General features: G+C 52.4%; 3 protein-coding genes and 1 non-coding gene across 9 annotated transcripts; 3 read left to right on the top strand and 1 right to left on the bottom strand.

Annotated features, from left to right (window-relative positions):
- Positions 1–119: 119 nt before the first annotated feature.
- On the top strand, positions 120–10,134 carry TNPO2 (transportin 2). Of its 2 annotated transcripts, none has more exons than XM_072602236.1 (25): positions 120–404; positions 952–1,064; positions 2,046–2,121; positions 2,799–2,948; positions 3,085–3,191; positions 3,414–3,547; positions 3,749–3,830; positions 4,004–4,126; positions 4,221–4,339; positions 5,009–5,069; positions 5,260–5,431; positions 5,601–5,753; positions 5,858–6,083; positions 6,362–6,533; positions 6,626–6,712; positions 6,953–7,060; positions 7,143–7,301; positions 7,754–7,841; positions 8,109–8,207; positions 8,299–8,394; positions 8,852–8,927; positions 9,138–9,237; positions 9,348–9,422; positions 9,500–9,632; positions 9,733–10,134. In XM_072602236.1, the coding sequence occupies exons 2-24, from the start codon at positions 966–968 to the stop codon at positions 9,605–9,607; spliced, it is 2,670 nt and encodes an 889-aa protein (XP_072458337.1). In that variant the 5' UTR covers positions 120–404; positions 952–965; the 3' UTR covers positions 9,608–9,632; positions 9,733–10,134. The 2 variants fall into 2 exon arrangements, with proteins under 2 accessions (XP_072458337.1, XP_072458336.1); XM_072602235.1 differs by having other exon boundaries at positions 8,822–8,927; positions 9,733–9,860.
- Positions 6,214–6,283, top strand: LOC140502915 (small nucleolar RNA SNORD41). Its single transcript, XR_011966638.1, has one exon. It is a non-coding gene; the product is annotated as a small nucleolar RNA SNORD41 (small nucleolar RNA).
- Positions 10,135–12,483: 2,349 nt separating the features above from the next.
- Positions 12,484–18,659, top strand: FBXW9 (F-box and WD repeat domain containing 9). 3 transcript variants are annotated; one of them, XM_072602239.1, is made up of 10 exons: positions 12,484–13,213; positions 13,419–13,558; positions 14,641–14,769; positions 14,869–14,981; positions 15,097–15,188; positions 15,439–15,587; positions 15,775–15,888; positions 16,239–16,328; positions 16,409–16,474; positions 18,590–18,659. In XM_072602239.1, the coding sequence occupies exons 1-10, from the start codon at positions 12,805–12,807 to the stop codon at positions 18,596–18,598; spliced, it is 1,311 nt and encodes a 436-aa protein (XP_072458340.1). In that variant the 5' UTR covers positions 12,484–12,804; the 3' UTR covers positions 18,599–18,659. The 3 variants fall into 3 exon arrangements, with proteins under 3 accessions (XP_072458340.1, XP_072458338.1, XP_072458339.1); XM_072602237.1 differs by lacking the exon at positions 18,590–18,659 and adding an exon at positions 16,564–17,024; XM_072602238.1 differs by lacking the exon at positions 18,590–18,659 and adding an exon at positions 16,564–17,024 and having other exon boundaries at positions 15,775–15,882.
- On the bottom strand, positions 17,351–19,069 carry GNG14 (G protein subunit gamma 14). Of its 3 annotated transcripts, none has more exons than XM_072602254.1 (3): positions 18,465–18,550; positions 17,891–18,018; positions 17,351–17,803 (listed from the first exon to the last, which is right to left on the bottom strand). In XM_072602254.1, exons 2-3 carry the CDS (start codon positions 17,981–17,983, stop codon positions 17,678–17,680), a joined length of 219 nt encoding a protein of 72 aa, XP_072458355.1. In that variant the 5' UTR covers positions 17,984–18,018; positions 18,465–18,550; the 3' UTR covers positions 17,351–17,677. The 3 variants fall into 3 exon arrangements, with proteins under 3 accessions (XP_072458355.1, XP_072458354.1, XP_072458353.1); XM_072602253.1 differs by lacking the exon at positions 18,465–18,550 and adding an exon at positions 18,933–19,069 and having other exon boundaries at positions 17,547–17,803; XM_072602252.1 differs by having other exon boundaries at positions 17,547–17,803; positions 17,891–17,983; positions 18,465–18,837.
- Positions 19,070–20,152: the final 1,083 nt, after the last annotated feature.

Raw genomic sequence — 20,152 nt, forward strand, 5'->3', positions numbered from 1 at the left:
GCCAGAGAGACGCAAGAAGTAGCGGTCTCCCCCGTCACGTGACAATCCCTCCTCTGGTTCCGCTTGGTCGCGACCGCCGGTCACGTGACCTCACTCGAGGCCGTGCTCCGCCTCTCCTTCTTTTCCCACCAGCGCTCGCCGCCCTTCGCCTCCCTTCCTCCTCTCCAGTCACTGGGACCGTCCATCGTCTTGATTGGCTGGGGGGAGACAGTTTGAACGGCGGACGGAAGCCGCTGCGGCTCAGGCCAAGTCGCGTTCTTTTTTTTTTTATTCGCTTCCTCGCTCCTCCCCGTGTGTGTCTCGGGAGAAGCCGCAGAACGAGGAGTCGCCGCCGCCGCCGCCGCCGCCGCCGCCGCCGCATCTGCCGCCGTCGTCGCCGCTGTCCCGGTCACCGTCGGGTCCTGGTGAGTGGCTCGGCCTGAGCCCTGATCGGGGCTGTCGGCCGCGGCCTGTGGGGGGGGAGCAGGCGCGCCGGGGCCGGGGCTGGGCCTGGGGGAGCGGCCAGGCCTGTTCGAGGGCCCGGGGCCGGAGAGAGCGGGACAAGGAGCGAGGGGGTGGCTGGGCGCGGCGGCAGCGGGCCGGCCCGATGGGGCCGAGGAGGGCCGAGGCCTCAGCCCGGCGTGCACCCACCTCCCGGCATCTCCCCTCCCCCCACGCCTTGTCGCCTTGGCCCCGGCCCGGCCCCGGAGGGGCCCCGGCCCTCCCTTTCCTCCCCGGAGCCGGCGCTTCGGGGGCCCCCAGCTGCGAACAAGGTGTGGGGGGGTTAATCACCTCAGGCTTTCGGGTGTTCTGTTGCTCCCCCATCTTCCCACGTGGCCCAGGGGGCTTTTCTGCCTCCTCATCCCTCCCTCCCCCGGGGGGTGGGGGGCAGCCCTGATGTCCACTTGGGTGACCAGGAACTGCCCAGAAGAATCTAATCTGCCTTCTTTTCCCTTCCGGACCGCAATTTAGACCATCCCCCCACCATGGACTGGCAGCCAGATGAACAGGGCCTTCAGCAGGTCCTCCAGCTCCTCAAGGACTCCCAGTCCCCCAACACGGCCACTCAGCGAGTTGTCCAGGACGTATCCTTTGGCTGGCTGACCCCTCTATTGTCTTAAAAGACAGAGAGAATGGAGGGACCTAGGACTGTGCATCCTTCCCTTCTCCCAGGCACCGGGGGCCAGGGCTGGCTTAGGTTGTCTGGGCCCTTGGACAGTTACATCCCATTGTGTGGATATATTGTATTCTTTCCCCTAAGTCATCCTTAAGCATTAAAGAGTACCTACCGTTCTGTGCTGTGCCCAGCCAGCACTCTGTCTGACATGGGAGGGGGTAGGTGAGAGAAGAGCCCATAATACAACAGAAAAACTGCTAGAATTTTAGTCAGAGATCCTTTCTACAACTTCTAGTCACTTCTCACTGAGTCTTGGTTTCCTCCTCTTGAAATCAAAAAGCTGCACTTACATGATATCTAACTCTACCTCCTCTGATCTTGGAGGGAGAGACCATGAGATCATAGCTCTAGAATTGAAAAGAAACTTAGTGGTGATCAAGTCTAACTCTCTACTTTTACAAATGAGGAAACTGAGGCTCAGAGAGGGCATATGACTTGGACAAGGTCACAAATTTTAGTCTGAGCTGTTATTTGAACCTAAGATCTCAAGTTTTATATTTTATCCTCTCTACCAGACTGCCTCTTTAAGAGCTCTGGAGGTGCCAGGGATTGAATATGTGCTCTACCACTGAGCTAAATCCTCTCTAGATATTCCTGCGGAAATTCTCATCTACAGGGAAGAAAGGTACAGAGTAGAATCCAGGGCAGTTAGGAAATATTCAATCTCCCCATTGATTGGGGGCCAATAAAGCTTGTCTGGGGGTTGTCCATATAGTAGGATGATGACCATTAAGGATGGATGGGTTTTTTTAAACAAACATAGTAGGTATTAGGAAGTAGTGAGTGTCTCAGGGGTCTGATTTTTATCTTTTTTGATATCTAACTCCTCACCTGTGTTATCTAGAAGGGTCGGTACTGAATTGGCTTAGTCCTTAATGTTGCCCTACAGAAACTAAAGCAGCTAAACCAATTTCCTGACTTTAACAACTACTTGATTTTTGTCCTGACGAGATTGAAGTCAGAAGGTAAGTCTGGATTGGCTTTGGACTGATTCCTTCTGCCCCTCTTGCTTTCCTGTCTCTGGCCTAAGGGTTAAGGGGTCTCATGGCCCCATCTACTTGAGATCAGCAAGTCCAAATCAGTAGACATTTATCAGGCACCTGTTGTGGTTAAATCATTTCACTGAGGATACAGTGATGAAAAATGGAACAATTCCTATACTTGAGGCATATCAGTGTAATAGAAGTCATACATAAACAAGTAGGATATGAAATAGAATGTGATATAGAGACAATGAAATCCAGGGAGGTGGGGGAGTTCCTGCAGAAATGGAATCAGGGAAGGCTTCATGAGAAGATGGAGATGAACAAGCCAAGCAGAGGCATAGGGGATAGCCTTTGAATATGAAGGTACAAGGGATCAGCACACCTTGTTCTGCTTATAGTACAGTGTGACTGGAATGCAGAACATTTGGATGTGAGAGGGCCATAATATGAAATGTACCTGCAAAGGTAGATTGGAGCCCTTTCTCCCTTACCAGTGCAGCAAACTGACAGGTATGTTGTGCCAACTGGATCTCTTTGGTTTTTCAGTGTAACCTTGGATCCTGCCATTCCTCAGGGCCTGGGTGATAATTCTGGCTCACAGGAATTGAGCCCCTTAGAATTTCTGATCCAGTATTTTCCTCAATCCCTTTCCCCAGATGAACCAACACGCTCCCTCAGTGGCCTCATTCTGAAGAACAATGTGAAGGCACATTACCAGAGCTTTCCCCCACCAGTGGCTGACTTTATAAAGCAAGAGTGTCTCAACAATATTGGTGATGCCTCCTCACTCATCCGAGCCACTATTGGTAAGGTGGGGGTGAGTGGGGGGAGCTATACTGGGTGAGGATGCTGTCTCCTCCATTTCCCTCCACCTCTGTCCTTGCATGCCCTACCTCAAGGCAGGCATAGCTTCATGGAATTTCCTTCTTCCCTTCCCACTAGGTATCCTTATCACTACCATTGCTTCCAAGGGAGAGCTCCAGATGTGGCCAGAACTGCTGCCCCAATTGTGTAACCTGCTCAATTCTGAGGACTACAACACATGTGAGGTAGAATGCCTTATAGCCACCATAGAAATAAATTAGAGTATGCTGCCTGTCCCAGCTTCTCAGGAGGGAGTTATACAAGGGATGTCAGGCCCATTTAGGGTGTGTACAGAGCTAGACACTTTTTCAGGTTACTTATACCTTTTTTTCTTTGTATAGAGAGGATTGTGTGCTCTTTTCCTATCCCACTGATGTCCCACAGTTCCCTTCTCCCATATCACATAGGGGGCCTTTGGAGCCTTACAGAAGATCTGTGAAGACTCGTCAGAGCTCTTGGACAGTGATGCGCTCAACCGGCCCTTGAACATTATGATCCCCAAATTCTTGCAGTTTTTCAAGCACTGTAGCCCCAAGATCCGGTATGTGGGTCTATTCCTGAGACTGACCACTGGAGGCCAGGAAATGTAGGGCTGGGGAGGGGTTGTGGGCATATCCTCCCCGCTTCAGGACTGTCAGGGTTAGCAGAGATCACTTGTTAGAGGAGAGGCTATGAATTGGCATGAATGCCTGTCCCATTACTTAAGCTAATCTTGTCCTCTGTTCTTATTGTGTTTCTCCAGGTCCCATGCCATTGCTTGTGTAAATCAGTTCATTATGGACCGGGCCCAGGCACTGATGGACAACATTGATACCTTCATTGAGGTAGGCATTTTGTAGTTAGTGCCTGACAGGCTTGTGGTTGGATGGGGGAAGGAGTGGGGAAGGAACTAGGTGGAAGGAGGAACACTGACCCTATCTGGGGCCTGGTCCTTTTTGCCCCGTTTGGGTTCAAACTGTTGACTTTATGGGCTGGGGTGGGGTGGGGGCATGTCTAGCACCTGTTTGCCCTGGCGGTGGATGAGGACCCAGAGGTTCGGAAGAACGTGTGCCGGGCGCTGGTCATGCTGCTGGAAGTCCGGATCGATCGGCTCATCCCCCACATGCATAGTATCATTCAGGTGCGCAGGGGCCTGGGGAGAGGGAGATGGCCTTTCTAAACAGCAAAGTTCCTAGCATGCTGACCCTCTTTCCTTCTCTCCTCTTCTCCCATAGTATATGCTGCAAAGGACTCAGGACCATGATGAAAATGTGGCCTTGGAGGCCTGCGAGTTCTGGCTGACGCTAGCAGAACAACCCATCTGCAAGGAAGTCTTGTCATCCCACCTGGTGCAGTGAGTCCCGGTTATCTATCTGAAGTCCTCTCCTTCCTCACCCTACCCCTCATCCAAGAGGGTCCTGTTGTCCTGGCCTTTCTTGGTGCCACTTCTCTGGTGACAGAAGTAAGGATAGAATTAGAATATAACTCCTGCTCCTAATCTAGGTTTCTTGCCATTGAAGTCTTTGTAAATGATTTAAAAGATGATCCTCTGGGAACCACAGTGGATTGGATTCTGTGTGTCATCCCTAATACAGACAAAATCAGTTTTAAAAATTTTAAATCTTGCTCGATGGCACTTTAGTAGCTTGTAGAATCAGAATGTATAGTCCTTGCTTCATGTTAATACCTGTATTCTAAAGTATCTTAGAATTAAAAATTACGTGTGTGTTTTAGGGGAGGAGTATAACAATTGTTTAATTTAATGCTCTTAAAATTCTAAGAAACAGCAGTTGACTTTGATGTAAATCCTGGAGAGGAAGTGCTGATGTCGTTGACTGTGGTTACTTCCTAGCTAGCCTAGTGTAGACGGTCCATCCGAGCCTCGGGAGCTGCTACTGGAGCTCTTCTCAATCACTTCTCCCTTCTTCCTTCCTCCCCTTCTCCCCCAGGGATGGGTTGGATGGGACCTGTAGGCACATCAGCTACAAGCTCCCCAAGGGTCACTTCTTCTTCCCTTCTCCAGGCTGATTCCTATTTTGGTGAATGGGATGAAGTACTCTGAGATAGACATCATCCTGCTCAAGGTAGGGGTCTTGGGGGGGGGGGGGCTTAGCTCTTGGGAAGGGATGGATTCTCCTTAGCCTGAATGTTCCTTGAAGGTTTCATGTATTCATACTGTCTGATCCCAGCAGGCCTTGCTCTGGAAGGGGAGGGGGGAGAGCAGGAGGTATTGGTGGACCCAGCAGCATTATCCCTGCTGGGCCTTCCCCACAGGGTGATGTGGAGGAGGATGAAGCCATTCCAGACAGTGAACAAGACATCAAGCCTCGTTTCCACAAGTCTCGCACAGTGACGCTGCCTCATGAGGAGGAGCGACCTGAAGACCCTGAGGATCCTGAGGAGGATGATGATGATGATGATGACACCTTGTCTGACTGGAACTTGAGTGTGTTGGGGCAGGGGCTGGTGTTAGAGGTGGGGAAGGGTAGGGACCAATACCCAAGGGCATTTTCCTTGATGCAGTCGTCATCCCTGTTTTTTGGTGATGACTACGTGGGACCTGAGGGGGTGGAGTGCCTGCTGCAGGGGGTGACTGCTCCTTTCCCTCGCTGTAGGGAAGTGCTCAGCAGCAGCATTAGACGTCTTGGCCAATGTGTTCCGGGAGGAGCTGCTTCCTCACCTGCTGCCTTTGCTGAAGGGGCTGCTTTTCCACCCAGAGTGGGTCATCAAGGAGTCTGGGATCCTGGTCCTAGGAGCCATTGCTGAGGGTGAGAGCCAAGTCGGGTCAGGGAGCACCAAGAGTAGGAAGCACCCAATTTAGATGCATCCACCATTGGTTCTTACTGAGGGCATATCCTCCCTACTCTTCCAGGCTGTATGCAAGGTATGGTTCCATACTTGCCTGAGCTCATTCCCCACCTGATCCAGTGCTTGTCGGACAAGAAGGCTTTGGTACGATCCATTGCCTGCTGGACACTGAGCCGCTATGCCCACTGGGTGGTCAGCCAGCCGCCAGACATGCATTTGAAACCTTTGATGACTGAACTGCTGAAGCGAATCCTGGATGGCAACAAGCGTGTGCAGGAGGCAGCCTGCAGGTGATGCCACTATGAATCCCTTTCCCAGTCTATGCTACCTGCCCTAGTACCTAGACACTGAGTACTTATTAGCAAGGGTGGTCTTAGGGGCTTGGTGCAAACAGCCTTTGAACTTGGTTTACTGTCCTCCCTGGATATGATGAACAAGTTACTGTTTGATGTCAAACTGATCTCTATTGTATTCTTACTGTTTGATCCGGGGCATACGAGGTCTCTTCCCTTGGGCATCCTGGCTACCTGGGCTTGACCTTACCATGATGTCCAAACCCTTCCCACAGTGCCTTTGCTACCCTGGAGGAGGAGGCCTGCACAGAGCTGGTCCCTTACCTGAGCTTTATCCTGGACACTCTTGTGTTCGCCTTTGGCAAGTACCAACACAAGAACCTCTTGATCCTGTATGATGCCATTGGGACCCTTGCTGACTCTGTGGGCCACCACCTCAATCAGCCAGTGAGTGTTTTGTGCCTGGGAACCGTCTAGGCTTCTTTCTTCACTCCCTCTTCTCTCCTCCAATACTCCTTTTACCTTTCCATCCTTGTTAGGAATACATCCAAAAGCTGATGCCCCCCCTGATCCAGAAGTGGAATGAATTGAAAGATGAAGACAAGGACCTCTTCCCATTATTAGAAGTGAGTGGGGAGAGGTGTGTGAGGTTGATCGTTACCCTAGTGACTTCTGCCATTCTCAGAGGAAGAATGGTTTCAGTTAATTTTGTCCATTCCTTATCCCCAAAACCAGATATTTGAATGTCTCCAGAGGTACTGTATGCCTGATGTGTACCATAGGACACCATGCCAACCTGTTGGGTTGTCATAGTGGCCAGGGTTTGGTAGTCCATCCACTAACTGCTTCCTTTCCTACCCACACAGTGCTTGTCATCTGTGGCTACAGCCCTGCAGAGTGGGTTCCTGCCCTACTGTGAGCCTGTGTATCAGCGCTGTGTCACGCTTGTCCAGAAGACGCTGGCCCAAGCTATGGTATGTCTCAAGTTCCTTGGGATCCTCCTATCCATTCCTCCTCTCCCTCGGGCTTTCCTTACTTTTTCTTCCTGCTTCACAGATGTACAACCAACATCCAGACCAGTATGAGGCCCCTGACAAGGACTTCATGATTGTGGCCCTAGACCTCCTCAGTGGGCTGGCTGAAGGTTTGGGAGGCCAAGTGGAACAGCTGGTTGCCCGAAGCAACATAATGACTTTGCTTTTCCAGTGTATGCAGGTGAGTTGTCCTCCCACCCCTTAAGCCTTTCAGTTATTCACATAGCAAACACTAAGGGATGTTTTTAGAGTGTGACGTCTTGAGGCAGCAGTTGATGTATGAACAGGAATAAGATGCAGTCCCTCCCCGAGTGTGGTGTCTTGAGGAGATAAGTAAGACAAGTTACAAACAGTACCACAATATAGAAGCCAGATGTGTGACTGGCACAGTGGCATAAGCAACAGGCTTTGTAGGAGGTCAGAGGAAGTAGGGATGACTTCCAGCAGGGTGCTTTGAGTTGGGTCTTGAGAGTGGATAGGAAATTGGGGAGGCAGAATATTGGAGGAAAAAGCAGAGGTAAAGTCATGGGCATCTTATTCAGGGCACATTGAAGCTAGCCATTTGGCTGGAGGAGAGGCAGTTGTGCCCACCTATTTGGACACTGACCTTTGGCTGTTTCCCCCTTTCCCCAGGACACCATGCCAGAAGTCCGTCAGAGCTCCTTTGCTCTCCTGGGAGACCTTACCAAAGCTTGCTTCATGCATGTCAAGCCCTGCATCGGTATTTGCTAAGGATCTGCTGCCCCTCACCTTATAGTCCATACTCCCAGCTCTGTCACTGTCCTGGAAGGTGTTGGAGAAAAACCACTGGGGGGTGTGCCTTTGCTCTTGTTTGTAGACGTACTGTCTAGTCTGAAGAGTGCCTGGGGCAGGGGCAGCTTTAGGTTTCAGTCCTCAAAGTTATGGGACCAGGAGCTTCTGCCACATTCTCCCCTTCCCCAGACTTCCTCTGCTGTAGCAGTGTCTCACCTCTAACCTCTCTCCTCAGCTGAGTTCATGCCAATCTTGGGCACTAACCTGAATCCTGAGTTCATCTCTGTCTGCAACAATGCCACATGGGCCATTGGGGAGATTTGCATGCAGATGGGTGAGTGTCCTACAAAATGGGTAGAAGATGGCGGCAGGAAGTCATTGACTTCTTGTGGCCCTAATCATCCTGTCTCCCCAATATCCCCTAGGGGCCGAGATGCAGCCATATGTGCAGATGGTCCTCAACAACCTAGTGGAAATCATCAACCGTCCCAACACCCCCAAGACCCTGTTGGAGAATACAGGTGGGAGCCCAGGCCCCACCTGGGCATTCTTTTCCCCACCACCAGTCTGGGGAGCCATTTTCCCCCCAGTGGGGGTCCCCCTTTCCCCTTCACCTTGGAGCCCCATATGCCCCTATATCACTGTGCTGAACTAGCTGGGGCCAGACCTCCAGTCCTCTTCTCCCCATGGTCTGGGGAAGAGAGAAATCCACAGGAAGTAGCCCGAGTTTCTGGGCCACTGGTCCAGTCCAGCTCCCTTCCCCAAGTAGAGGTCAAGGGACTGAGCCCCCACTGGGGCCTGAAGCCTGGCACAGTTGAACTAGGCATCTTCTGTCACCCCCTGCTGGCTCCTCTAGAGTGAGTCTTCAGGGGCTGGGGCCAGGGCGGGGTCGGTGCCCCCACCCAGAGGCCCTGCCACGTACAGTCCCGGGGCCACTCGGGGTTTCAGGTCGCCTGACGAGTCCCTCTGCCATTCCAGCCATCACCATCGGCCGCCTGGGCTACGTGTGCCCACAGGAGGTGGCGCCCATGCTCCAGCAATTCATCAGGCCCTGGTGGGTGTGTGTGCTGCCTATGGCCTTCCTCTCCCCGCCTCCCCCCTTCCACCCTTTCCCACATACCCTGATCCTGTCCCAAAGTGCATGTCAATCTTCATTCCGTTGCTCTTCTCCTTTTCCTGCACCCCTCCTTTGATTTATCTCCCTGACTGGGCTGCCACTCTCTGAGCTGCCTGCCCAGCCCACTCTCCCATTGCCCTTCTGCAGGTGCACATCTCTCAGGAACATCCGAGACAATGAGGAGAAGGACTCAGCCTTCCGGGGCATCTGTATGATGATCGGGGTGAACCCAGGAGGGGTTGTGCAGGTAGAGAAGCTGGGAATGGGAGGGGAAGAGGCTTTCCTCCCCCAGGGACCCTGGCATCAGGGGTGCTGACAGCCCCTCACAGCTGGAGTGGGTGGGCTCTTCCTTTTCAGGATTTTATTTTCTTCTGTGATGCTGTGGCCTCCTGGGTGAGCCCTAAGGATGACCTGCGGGACATGTTTTATAAGGTGAGTCCTGGGGCTGACGCCTCCCCTCTGCCTAGGGCTGTCCTACCTCTTGTACAAACTTCCTTTTCTTCCCTCAGATACTCCACGGCTTCAAAGATCAGGTGGGAGAAGAGAACTGGCAGCAGTTTTCAGAGCAGTTCCCACCCCTGCTGAAGGAGAGATTAGCTGCCTTCTACGGCGTCTAGGTGAAGCAGGGAGACCACGCACTAGGTATGGGAGGATGGTCCTGGAGGATGGCTGGGGCAGCCCTGGAAGCTGGGAAAGAGAAGCCCTGATGCTGATTCTCCCTCCCTCTACTCTGTGTTTCCAGGTTCCTGACGGCGTTGGGAGGGGTTGCTGGGAGCTCATCAGCATCCAGGTGTTGCAGTGCCCTGTCAGTGGGGGGTTAGGGAGGAGTATGTGGGACACAAAACTAAACTGACTTCCCGTCTTCCTGCCATTGCGGGGGTGGGGGGTGGGGGGGCCTCCACGCTCATTCTACAAACCAGGGGCTTTCATCTCTGGCAGAAGCCTGAGCAGTGCCAGCCACACGGGGGGCGGTGGGTGGGGGGAGGACTCGCTGCAACAGGATCTTGTTTTGGAGGAGGAAGAGGAGGAGGAGGAAGGGAAACAGACGGGGAAAGGGAATTGTTCTCGCGATCCGAGAGACACAGATGGTCTCTCGAGTGCGCACAGAGTAGGGTTAAAAAACGTTTAAAAATGAAAGGAAAAATAGAACAAGCAGCCACTATTCTGGTACTGCCCATCAGTCTGGCGGGGTGGGGGGTGTCGCTGTGGGGATTATGGTGCATCCAGATTGGTGGGAGGGGGCTTTGCCTGTTTCTCCCACCTTTTTCCCTGACTGCATGGTGACATTTAGAGTAGCGAATCCTGTGAGTTAGGCCATAATGACTTAATGTAACCTTCATCTAGAGTTTAAGATGCTTCTGTAATAGGTGCTGTGCAATGGTCCGAAGAAGGCCACGACAGAGGGTCCCAGTCGGCGAGAGCCCAGGGCCTCGGGGCCAGGGGTGGGGAGGGAGAGAAAGAAGGTACAGAACCTCCTCTGGGCTATCAGTCCAGCCATTCATCCAGGAGGGGAGCCACTGCCTGGGCCCGGGGCCCTGCTATGCTGGTCAGCACTGTAGAGACGCATGCTTCCCAAGCCCCTGCTCAGCCAATTCTCCTCTCACTGGTTGTGCACCTGTATCTCGTGCTGCTGCTGCTGCTGCTGCATTTACTTCACCTTTCCCTTTCAAACCCAGTGGGGGGAGGCAAAGGGGGGAGGAGGTAGCAGCTGGGAGATGGGGGGGGAGAGTTGGAGCATATGGTGAGCCCCTCGACCTGGGCCCACTGTCTCCCAGCCTCCGTCCTGAGGCTGCCTAGCAATCTCTCCACTGGGAGGAGGACTGTTTGCTTCTCTACCACTGTTGGTTCCCCATACGTGGATGAGCCCTAAGATATCTTGAGCGTAACTGAACACAAACTTTAGTATCTCTTCTTTCTCTCTCCTAGAATTTTTGATAGGACAGTCTTAAGAGGTTCCTTCCTGTTTCCTTTTCTGTCCTGTTTTGGCCTCAAGGCCATCCTTCTTTTGTCTCATTTTATTTAACATTTTTGGTCCTGGGACAATGGCTGGAACCAGCTTTGGCAGTAACCAGAAAAGGTTTTTTTCTGGGTGGTTTACTTGCTGAGAATTAAGTCAGCCAAGTGGTGGCAGCAGGAATGTCAGAGCCTGGTGAATCTGAGTGAGGGGAAAGTGAAATGGATGGCCCATAGCATTTCCATGTCTTCATTCCCTCAGTCCTCACCAAGAGCCCAGAAGGGAGAAGTGGTTAGTTAAGGAAGGGACTTTCTTAAGTGCTGCCCATCCTGGACCTAAAGAATCCAGGTCTGATGATTTTCCTGGGCCTGAGGACTGTTAGGGTCTTGGAGGACTCCAGATGGGTATGGGTGAAGGGGTCCGGGGGAATAGTGTGAGGAGGGATCAACATTGTATCCTCTGGAGAAGTTTTACCAATGGGCTTTGATGGAAGCAAACATGACTGGGAAGCATTCCCCCTCCAGCAGCTTTCTGCTCCCTCTTGTCTCCTGTTCTTGGGTTTAGTGTCTTGTCAGCCCTTCCCTAGGGGCTAAGATCTCCCTTTTTTCCATTCTTGGTCGGTGCCCTGCAGCTTTTCTGCTTACCTTCCACCTCAGGATGGGGAACCCTGTAACTTGGAGTCAGGGCCTGTCTGTCCCTTCCATTTCTTCTGCCATCCCTCACTCACCATTTCAAGCGTGGTGTCACGCACATTCCTCAGCTCAGCTTTTTAATTTAATTTTTTAAAATCGCGTAAAAACTCGAGCAGGTCTCTGGGAGCCGTTTACAAATGTTTTGGTTTTTTTTTTTTTTGGTTTTTATTTTTTGTTAATTTTATTTTAAAAATTCTGGTTATTTGGAGAACCCTACCCCCTGGGGTGCCGGAGGCGTAACCTTGTAGCAGTCCGGGCTGTCTATGCCTTTGCTCAGCTCAGGGTGGGAGGTCCGGGTTTAGCCTCCGCGGGGCCCAGACTCGGGGACAGGGGAGCAAGGCTTTTTTTCCAGATTATTTAATTTTTTAGTTTGTTTTATTTAAAATTTCCGGTTTTTTTGCACAATGAAGTTGAAGCTCCATGATCCAACCGCCTCTGCCTCTGTTTGAGTTAGTCCTGCTTTCGGGAGTTCGCTTGGCCTGGGTGACGGTGCTGACTCTAGTTTTTAGCCTCCTGTCTGTTGAATCCTCGATTTGTACATTTGTAAATGTGCTGTAATGTTTCCTATGGTAAAACTGCTGTGGATTAGTGTTGAAGCAACTGCTTGCACCTTTGCTCCGATGAGATTTTTCTCATTTTATGTATAATTTTTTGTTGACTAAAAACCAGTTTCTTGTGACTCAAGTTCTTTGGCCTCCGCCTTTGTGTCCACCTGGGGTGACGAGCGGGCCGCCGTCCGGGGGCGCGGGGGCCGGGGATCGCCGGGAGCCCCGCGGCCTCGCCCACTTCCGGCGTGGGGGCCGGCCAGCCGCGGTTGAGTACGTCATCAGTCGGTGCCGGAAGTCACGCGCTGGTGCCTAGGAGACGAGATGCTGCTGGGGCGGTGGCGCCCGAGCGGGTGACAGGCGGGAGGTGGGGCGGCTCCCCGGGAGGATCTTTGACCGGGCCTCGGCCCTCCCTCCCATACCCCGGGCCCCACAACGCCGTGTGGTGCGGTGGGAAGAGCCCTGGATCGGAATGAGAAGCCCCGGATTCGAGTCCTGCCGCTGCCGCTCTACTGCTCGTGTGACGCTGGGGGAGTCACTGCTCTGAGCCTCGCGAAGCGTGATCGCATGGTCTCAGGGTGCCTCCCGCCCGCAACCTCGGCCCCCCAGGGTATCCCTCCGGCATGGAGCCACCCCTCGACGACTACCAGGACTGGGATGAGGACTCAGACCCTGACACGGACCCGGACGCCCAAGCCCAGGAGTACATCGACCGGGTTCTCGGTTCGCCCGGCCCGGCAGTGGCCCGCACGGTCCTGGCCCCCCCGCCCACGGTCAGCCCCAGGCCCCCTCCCGCGGAGCTGTGGCGCGAGTCCAGGCGGTCCCCCGGGGGGGAGACCGGCCCGGCCGCGGCCGGGCTGCTGGGTCTGCCACTGGAGCTGATCCTGGAGATCTGCTCCTACCTGGAGGCGAGGCTGGTGCTGGGGGTCCTGCCCCTGGTGTGCCGGTCCCTCCGAGACATCGTTCAGGACCAGGTTATGTGGAAGATCCGCGTGCAGAAACTGCTGGGGGGCGCCTACCCCGTGGTGGAAGGTGCGGGGGCCGGGGCGGGATCCGACCCTGCGCTGACCTCGGGGCTCCACTGGGTGAGGGACTCGGGTCCTTCGGGGGTCCCGAGATGTTTGTCAGGGCCACGTGTCTGGAAGGAAGGGGCTGAATTGGGTGGGGGGGGGGGCCTGTGGTGGGGAGGAGGCTAGAGAGAAGACAGGGCAGTCAGACCTCCTCCCCCGCCCCCCAGAGGAGGACTTTGACTGGCCAGCTGCCTGCATCGAGCTGGAGGAGCACTTGGGCCGCTGGGCAGACGACGGGCGACGGGCCGAATACTTCAGCTTGTCTGACGGCCACTTTGCCTCCATCGACTCTGTGCTCCTGCTGCAGGTGAGGACTAGTCGAGGCTCCTGGGTGGGGAGGTCAGAAGCGATCTGGATTTGAAATGGGAGATTTAGAGCTACAAGAGACCCTAGGTTTGCAAAACACAGCCTCTGAGGGATGGATGAGAAATTTTTATATTTGAGATGTGAGAAAGCTGAAGCTCCAAAGTTTAATTTTTTTTGGAGGCAGTCCAGGTTTAGTGACTTGCCCAGGGTCACACAGCTAGAGCTTGATTACTTTTTGAGTTCCACTCCCCACATCCCCTGTTGGACAGCTCCTCTTGAATGTACACACACGTCAAATGCTACATGTCCAAAACTGAACTCATCATCTCTTTCATCCAAATCTATCCTGCTTCCTAGCTTCCTGTTTTTGCCAAGAGATCCAGAATCTTGAATTCTTCTCTCTCCTTTACCTTCATAACCAGTTAGCCGCCAAGTCTAATTGCCTGCCACAGCATCTCATGGGCCCTCATCACCTATTAGCCTGATGGCTACAATTCATCTCCTTGCCTCCACTGTCCCCCTTATCCTAGCCATCTGCTGCACAGATCTGACCATGTGGCTGTCCTTGAAAAGCTTCAATAGGAGAAAAGTCTGATCATGTAAAGAGTATTTAGAGCCCTGTCTCTGAGATTGACTGTATGTCATTCCTCTTCCTCTTTCCCAACTAGCCTATTTGCTGTTCCTCCAACTTGGAATTGGAGCTTTACCACACATATCCTCACCTTAACTCCCTTCGAGTCTCGGCTCAAGTACCTTTTATGAAAAAAGCCTTTGGCTTACTTTAATACTCTGTAGTGAATGCCAGTGATTCTACCCATTGAGTTGATTATTACTGATTACCAGAGCCAGGATTTGAACTCCAGTCCTAAGTATAGTGGAAAGAACTCTGGATTTGGAGTTGAAGAACTTGATTTGTGACCTTGGGCATGTAGCTTCAATTCTCTGACCTTCACTTTCTTCAGCAGTATTGTAATGGGGTTAGATCAGATAATCTTAAAAGTCACATCCAGCTCTTAAGCCCTGTCCTAGGACTGTATTCTATGCTTTTTATGGGCCTGGCACCTTACCTATGTCTTCCTTCAGGGTGGGGCACTCTGTGTCTCTGGCTCCCGGGACCGCAATGTCAATTTGTGGGACTTAAGACAGCTTGGAACAGAGCCAGGCAAGGTTTTGGTCAAGGCCCTGGGTACCCAACGGAGTGGGACCCACAAGGTGAGAGATCGGGAGCCAGGCTCTGGGGTGATGCTTCTGCTGGCTCATGCCCATGCCTCCCAAATGGGACTCCATTTCCCGATTCCCCCAATTCTCCAGGGCTGGGTCTGGTCCCTGGCTGCCCAGGATAACCGTGTCTGCTCGGGCTCCTGGGACAGCACTGTGAAACTCTGGGACATGGAGGCTGATGGACAGCAGTTTGGGGAGATCAGGTATGTGGTGGGATCAGGGGAGGGAGTGGTAAGGTTCAGGCCTTGTGGGGATGTAGAAGTGTGAGGCCCAGAGGGCCCAACTTCCTTTCCCCAAGCCCCATTCCTGTCTTCCTAGGGGCAAGGCTGCAGTGCTCTGTCTCTCCTACCGTCCTGACATCCTGGTCACTGGCACCTATGATAAGAAAGTGACTGTCTACGACCCCCGAGGTGGGTCTGCAGAATCCTGGGCAGAGAGAGGGAAAACAGGGTTCCCTGGGGAGTGTAGGAGATGGCTTTGTCTGGCCAGAGAAGATTCTTCCAGGGCTGAGAGCCAGGAGCTCCTTGTACTAGCTGAGGATGGCTGATGATATTGTCACAGCCAGGCATCAAGTCTCAGAATCCACCTGGCCTGGACCTAGAGCCCTTGGGAGGGAGGAAGTGACCAGCTATTCTAATGTTTGACCCACCCCTGGTATAGCGGGCCAGGCTCTGGTAAAGAGCCGAAGGTTGCATTCAAGTGCTGTGCTGGCCTTGTTGGCTGATGACCAGTACATCATCTCAGGAAGTGAGGATCGAACTTTGGTGGTGTTTGAACGGCGGACCAACAGTGTCCTACAACGGCTACAGGTGCTGGGACCCAGCAGGGCCAGGGGGTGGGGGGTAGCTCCAGATCTGGTGCTGCCCTTGCCCCTGTCCCTGCCCTGGCTCCATTCTTAATGCGGGGAGATGGGGGGAAGGGGTGGTGCTCAGCCTCTGAGCAGCCCTTGGGGTGGGGTGGAGGCCAGGGCCTGAGCCTTCCTCTTCTTGCCACCAGCTGGAGTCATACCTGCTGTGCATGTCCTACCAAGAGCCCCAGCTCTGGGCTGGGGACAACCAGGGCCTGCTCTACGTGTTCGAGAACCACGGAGGCCTGTTCAAGCATGTCAGGGTTTGATATTTCTCAGTTCTACTCACCTTGACTCGACTTCCTCCCTTGCCCTTTTCTCTTCTGGCATCGGGGGTAGGAGGGGAACCATGGGAAATAATCTCCCAAGGTTTCAATGACTTACTCTATTAAACAAGAGGTTTGGGCTGGGTGATCCCTAAGTCTGTTTTTGGTTTTGTTTGTCATTCTAGGAGTTGGGAAAGGGGGTGGGCAGAAGGGCCCCGGATCAGCAGTTGCCCTGGGAATATGGTCTTAGTTGGGAACAGGTTTAGGAGGATGTGAAGAGAGCAGGAGCTTGGTGTTGGGTGATAAAAGCCCTTCATTGTCCCATCCCTTGTGTCTCTTGCCTGCAGTCCTTCGATGTGGGACATAGGTCACAAATCACTGGTATTGAACATTCCTTGGGGACACTTTATACTACATCCACGGACAAGACCCTTCGAGTAAGTGCCAGCTGGCCAGAGTCCCCAAAGTGAACTGCAGCCTTCGCCTGCAGACTCTGAGCCTAGTTTCTCCTCCCCAGGTCCATGTGCCCACTGACCCACCACGGACCATCTGTACCCGAAGCCACCACAATGTTCTTAATGGGGTAAGGCCCGTCTTCCCAAGCTCTGCCTTGCCACATTCTCTTCCCCCTGTATTCTAGTAAGGTCTTTGTTCCTGATTTCCCTCTGCCAGGTCTGTGCTGATGGTAATGTGGTGGTAGCTGCATCTGGGGGCCTGTCCTTGGAGGTGTGGCGATTGAAGCCCTGAAGGGGGGACCCCAAGGACTGAGTCTGGCTGAGGCATTTGGGGGCCTGTGCTGCTGTTCACACTTCCCCCATCACCACCCCAACTGGTGTTGTTGGGGACCATCCCAATTCTCCAGGTCTCAGGCCTGGTTTTGTGGTGCTACCAGAATCACTGGCCATTTTCTCTAGTGGCTGGAATAATGTTGCTCCCACTGTGCAAGCTCACAGCTCCGGATGAGGCATAAACCCCATCATCCAGGAACCAGAAGAGTGTTGAGAGTCCCTCCAGTGAAGGCTGGACCTCATTCCCTCCCTTCCCCCCACCTCCCTGTTATTTATTATTGGAATACCCCTTTCTCCTGCTGTTGAGGCCAAAGCTCAGGAATAAACCTGTTGGATGATTCCCCACTGCTGTGACCTGTGTACTGTGGGGCTTCCACCTTTGATGTGGTGCATCTGTGCCTTCATGTGGATAGAGATTGGATGTCTATGTGTGACTCAGCTCATGGGGCTATCACTTCTGGCTTTGCAGCTGAGGCTGTTTCTGTGACCATGTACATTCAATTTTGTGTACTAAATGGCAGCATTAGGCCTGTAACATGAGAAGCGTGTTTGTCTGAGACTGAGTGAGATCCCATGCAATGGGTGGGTTTGAGGCATTTGTGGACACGCAGGTCCTTGGGAGGTCGGAGCAATTCTTGATTCTCCTTCCCAGACATGAAAGCAAACTCACACACGGAGCTGAGGACTTTAATAAGGACTGACCCATATTTTCCTGGGGCTCTCAGACCCAGAATTGAAGGGATAGGCGAGGAGGAAGATCAGAGGGTCTCTTGGGGGGGGGGGGGGGGGTCACAAAATGGGAATGTCTCAGAATTCAGGGCTATTGGGGAATGAAGTGCTGTGAGGTGGGGTATATCTCAAGCCATAGGGACCTGATGCTAGGACACCTTAGGACAGGAAGATGAGGAGTCTCTTTATAGGGGTATTGAATCAGGAATTTGAAGGGAAGAATCTCACAGTGGGGGTGTCTACAGACATAAGTGTTCCTTGAGAGGAGGTCACAGGATGGTGCATGGCTTCTTCTCCTTGAAGGGATTGACAGCAGCTGGGATACCCATGAGGAATGGGTCACTCTTGGCATGTTCCACACAGTACTGCAAGAGCTCCCCTGCTGCCTTGGATACCTAAGGCCAGATCAGGGCCTAGCTAGTGCAAGGGACCCAGACCCATCCCCACCCCCAGCCCATCCTCTCCCAGTCTTGAGTCCTCACCTGGACACGGTCAATGCCAGCCTCCATCCGCAGCTGCTCCACTGCTCGGCGCGCTTGGCCTATGTCACTGCCGCTTGACATTTTGCTGGACATCTGCCGTATAGGTGAGAGGGACTTGGAGCTGGCTCCTTGCAGTGAGAGATCAGCTGTCAGTCCCATGCCCTATTCCCTCTCCAAGTCTTGTCCTGCCACTTAACTGTGTGACCGTGACCTTGGACAAGTTACCCCACCCCTGCCCCCTGCCCCAATTTTCTCTTCTGAGACAGTGACCTAAAGGATCTCTGCAACCTTTCCTAGCTCTAAATGCTAATGGTTCCCAAGCCTGCTTTCTTCATCTCCTCTCCTCCTTGTCCTGAATCTCCCTGGTTGGCACAGACCCAAGACTGAAGAGAGCTGTATCATTTCCTGGAAGGCTAGAAAGCCCAGCCAAGCATTGAATGTGGACTCAGGATTCAGATTCAAGGCTCAACTCTTCAAGTCTCTTTCCTTCTCTGAGCCTCAGCTTCTTTGTTGGTAAAATGTATTAGCCTAAATAATTTTTTAACCTTTCTATTCTAAATCCTATGATCCTCACCTCTCTCTGTCGAGGTCTGGTTCTGGTTAGTGCCCAGGGAGCAATGTGGCCTCCCTCATCCACTAATAATAGCCCAGCCCCTGGACTCCTAGGGTCTAGGCTGTCCCTTTCTTCTTTTCCTCCAGTGCCTTTGAAGCCAGGACACCTGGGGAGTGAAATGTCACTACCAGGAAACAGCAGCAGCTGCAGTGGCTGTGGGGTGGGAGATCCCTTTGAAGATGAACATCTTAGTAACTCCATCTGTAAGGCAGGAACCCAGAAGAAACCTAATATTGGGAGTCCAACCATATAACTTGATGTCTCGGGATCCTGCCTGATTTCATGGATCGCTGGATATCACAGTCAGAAGGAAGAGAGATCACCCACAATGGTGGTCTCCAAAGTTCAGTCCATGCACTCTCAAGAGGGCTGTGGCAGAATCCCACATCATACATGACCAGAGGTCTGGAAAGATAAGTTGCATCTCACCTTCCCCTCCATAAGCAGTCATGGGCTGATTTCCAACATCCATTTCCAACAACACACCCACACCAAAAGAAAAATCATCTGATTGTAATAAAGGATCCTTTTCCTCTTCTACTTAAGTATATAGAAATCCTTTAAATTCAGAATAAACACCCTTCTGCCATCTTCCTCACCGTATCCTACCACTGACCTCTTGTGGCCTCACCAGATACCTGTTCCTCAGGGTAGTGCTAACCTCATCCTGACTCAGCAAACCTGGGGCAGATGTGAGTGTCTGTCAAGGCTAGGCCATGCCACTGAGATCCTCTTATGGTCAGACCCTGCTTCCCAGGAGGGAGAACCACCTCTCCCTTCCTCACTTCACTGTCATTGGGTCACTGAGGATAAGGATACTCTGTGATCCTTTCAACCCTAAAGAACTTTTCTATTCCTAGTATCCAAGTTGACGTTCACCCTCAAAGCCACCTTGTAGTCCTTAATTCCTGTCTTAGTCCACATAGCCCATCAATGATTGTCTTCTTTCTACTTCTCACAACAATCCCTTTATCTCCATTCACCCTTGCAGGGGCTTTTCTACCTCTCACCCAGACTTTTATCAATAGCTTAACTGGCCTCCCTGCCTTACATCTGTCTTCTACATAACTGCCAAAGTGATTTTCTCAGAGCACAAGTCAAACCATGCCATTCTTTTTTCAATAAATTCCAGTGGCTCCCTGTTGGACCACATGTCCAAAGATTATGTTTTTTAAATGTATATTTTTGTATAAGTTTTATTATGCATATGTTATCACAGTGGTAGGGGTATAGGGACTGGTTTCCATTGTCATGGGGAATTTTGGGGTAAGGAAATTCCTTCCAGTGCAGGCTGACATGTTGGCAATTTGTAGCCTTATAGTGTCCTAAACTAGGGCACTCCAATATTATGTGACCTACCTATTAGGTAGGTAGACTCATAGCTGCCATGAGTCAGGACTTGAATGACTCTTATCTTCTATACCATTGTTTCAGTGGTGTACAACTGTTTGTGCTCCAATTTGGGATTTTCTTGGCAAAGCTACTGGAGTGGTTTTCCATTTCCTTCTCCAGCTCATTTTACAGATGAGGAAACTGAGGCAAACAGGGTTAAGTGACTTGCCCAGGGTTCCACAGCTAGTTGGTGTCTGAGGCTGGATTTGAACTCGTCTTCCTGACTCCAGGCCTGGTACTCTATCCACTGTGCCACC

The sequence above is a fragment of the Notamacropus eugenii genome, chromosome 4 (assembly GCF_028372415.1).
Source record: "Notamacropus eugenii isolate mMacEug1 chromosome 4, mMacEug1.pri_v2, whole genome shotgun sequence".
NCBI lineage: Eukaryota > Metazoa > Chordata > Mammalia > Diprotodontia > Macropodidae > Notamacropus > Notamacropus eugenii.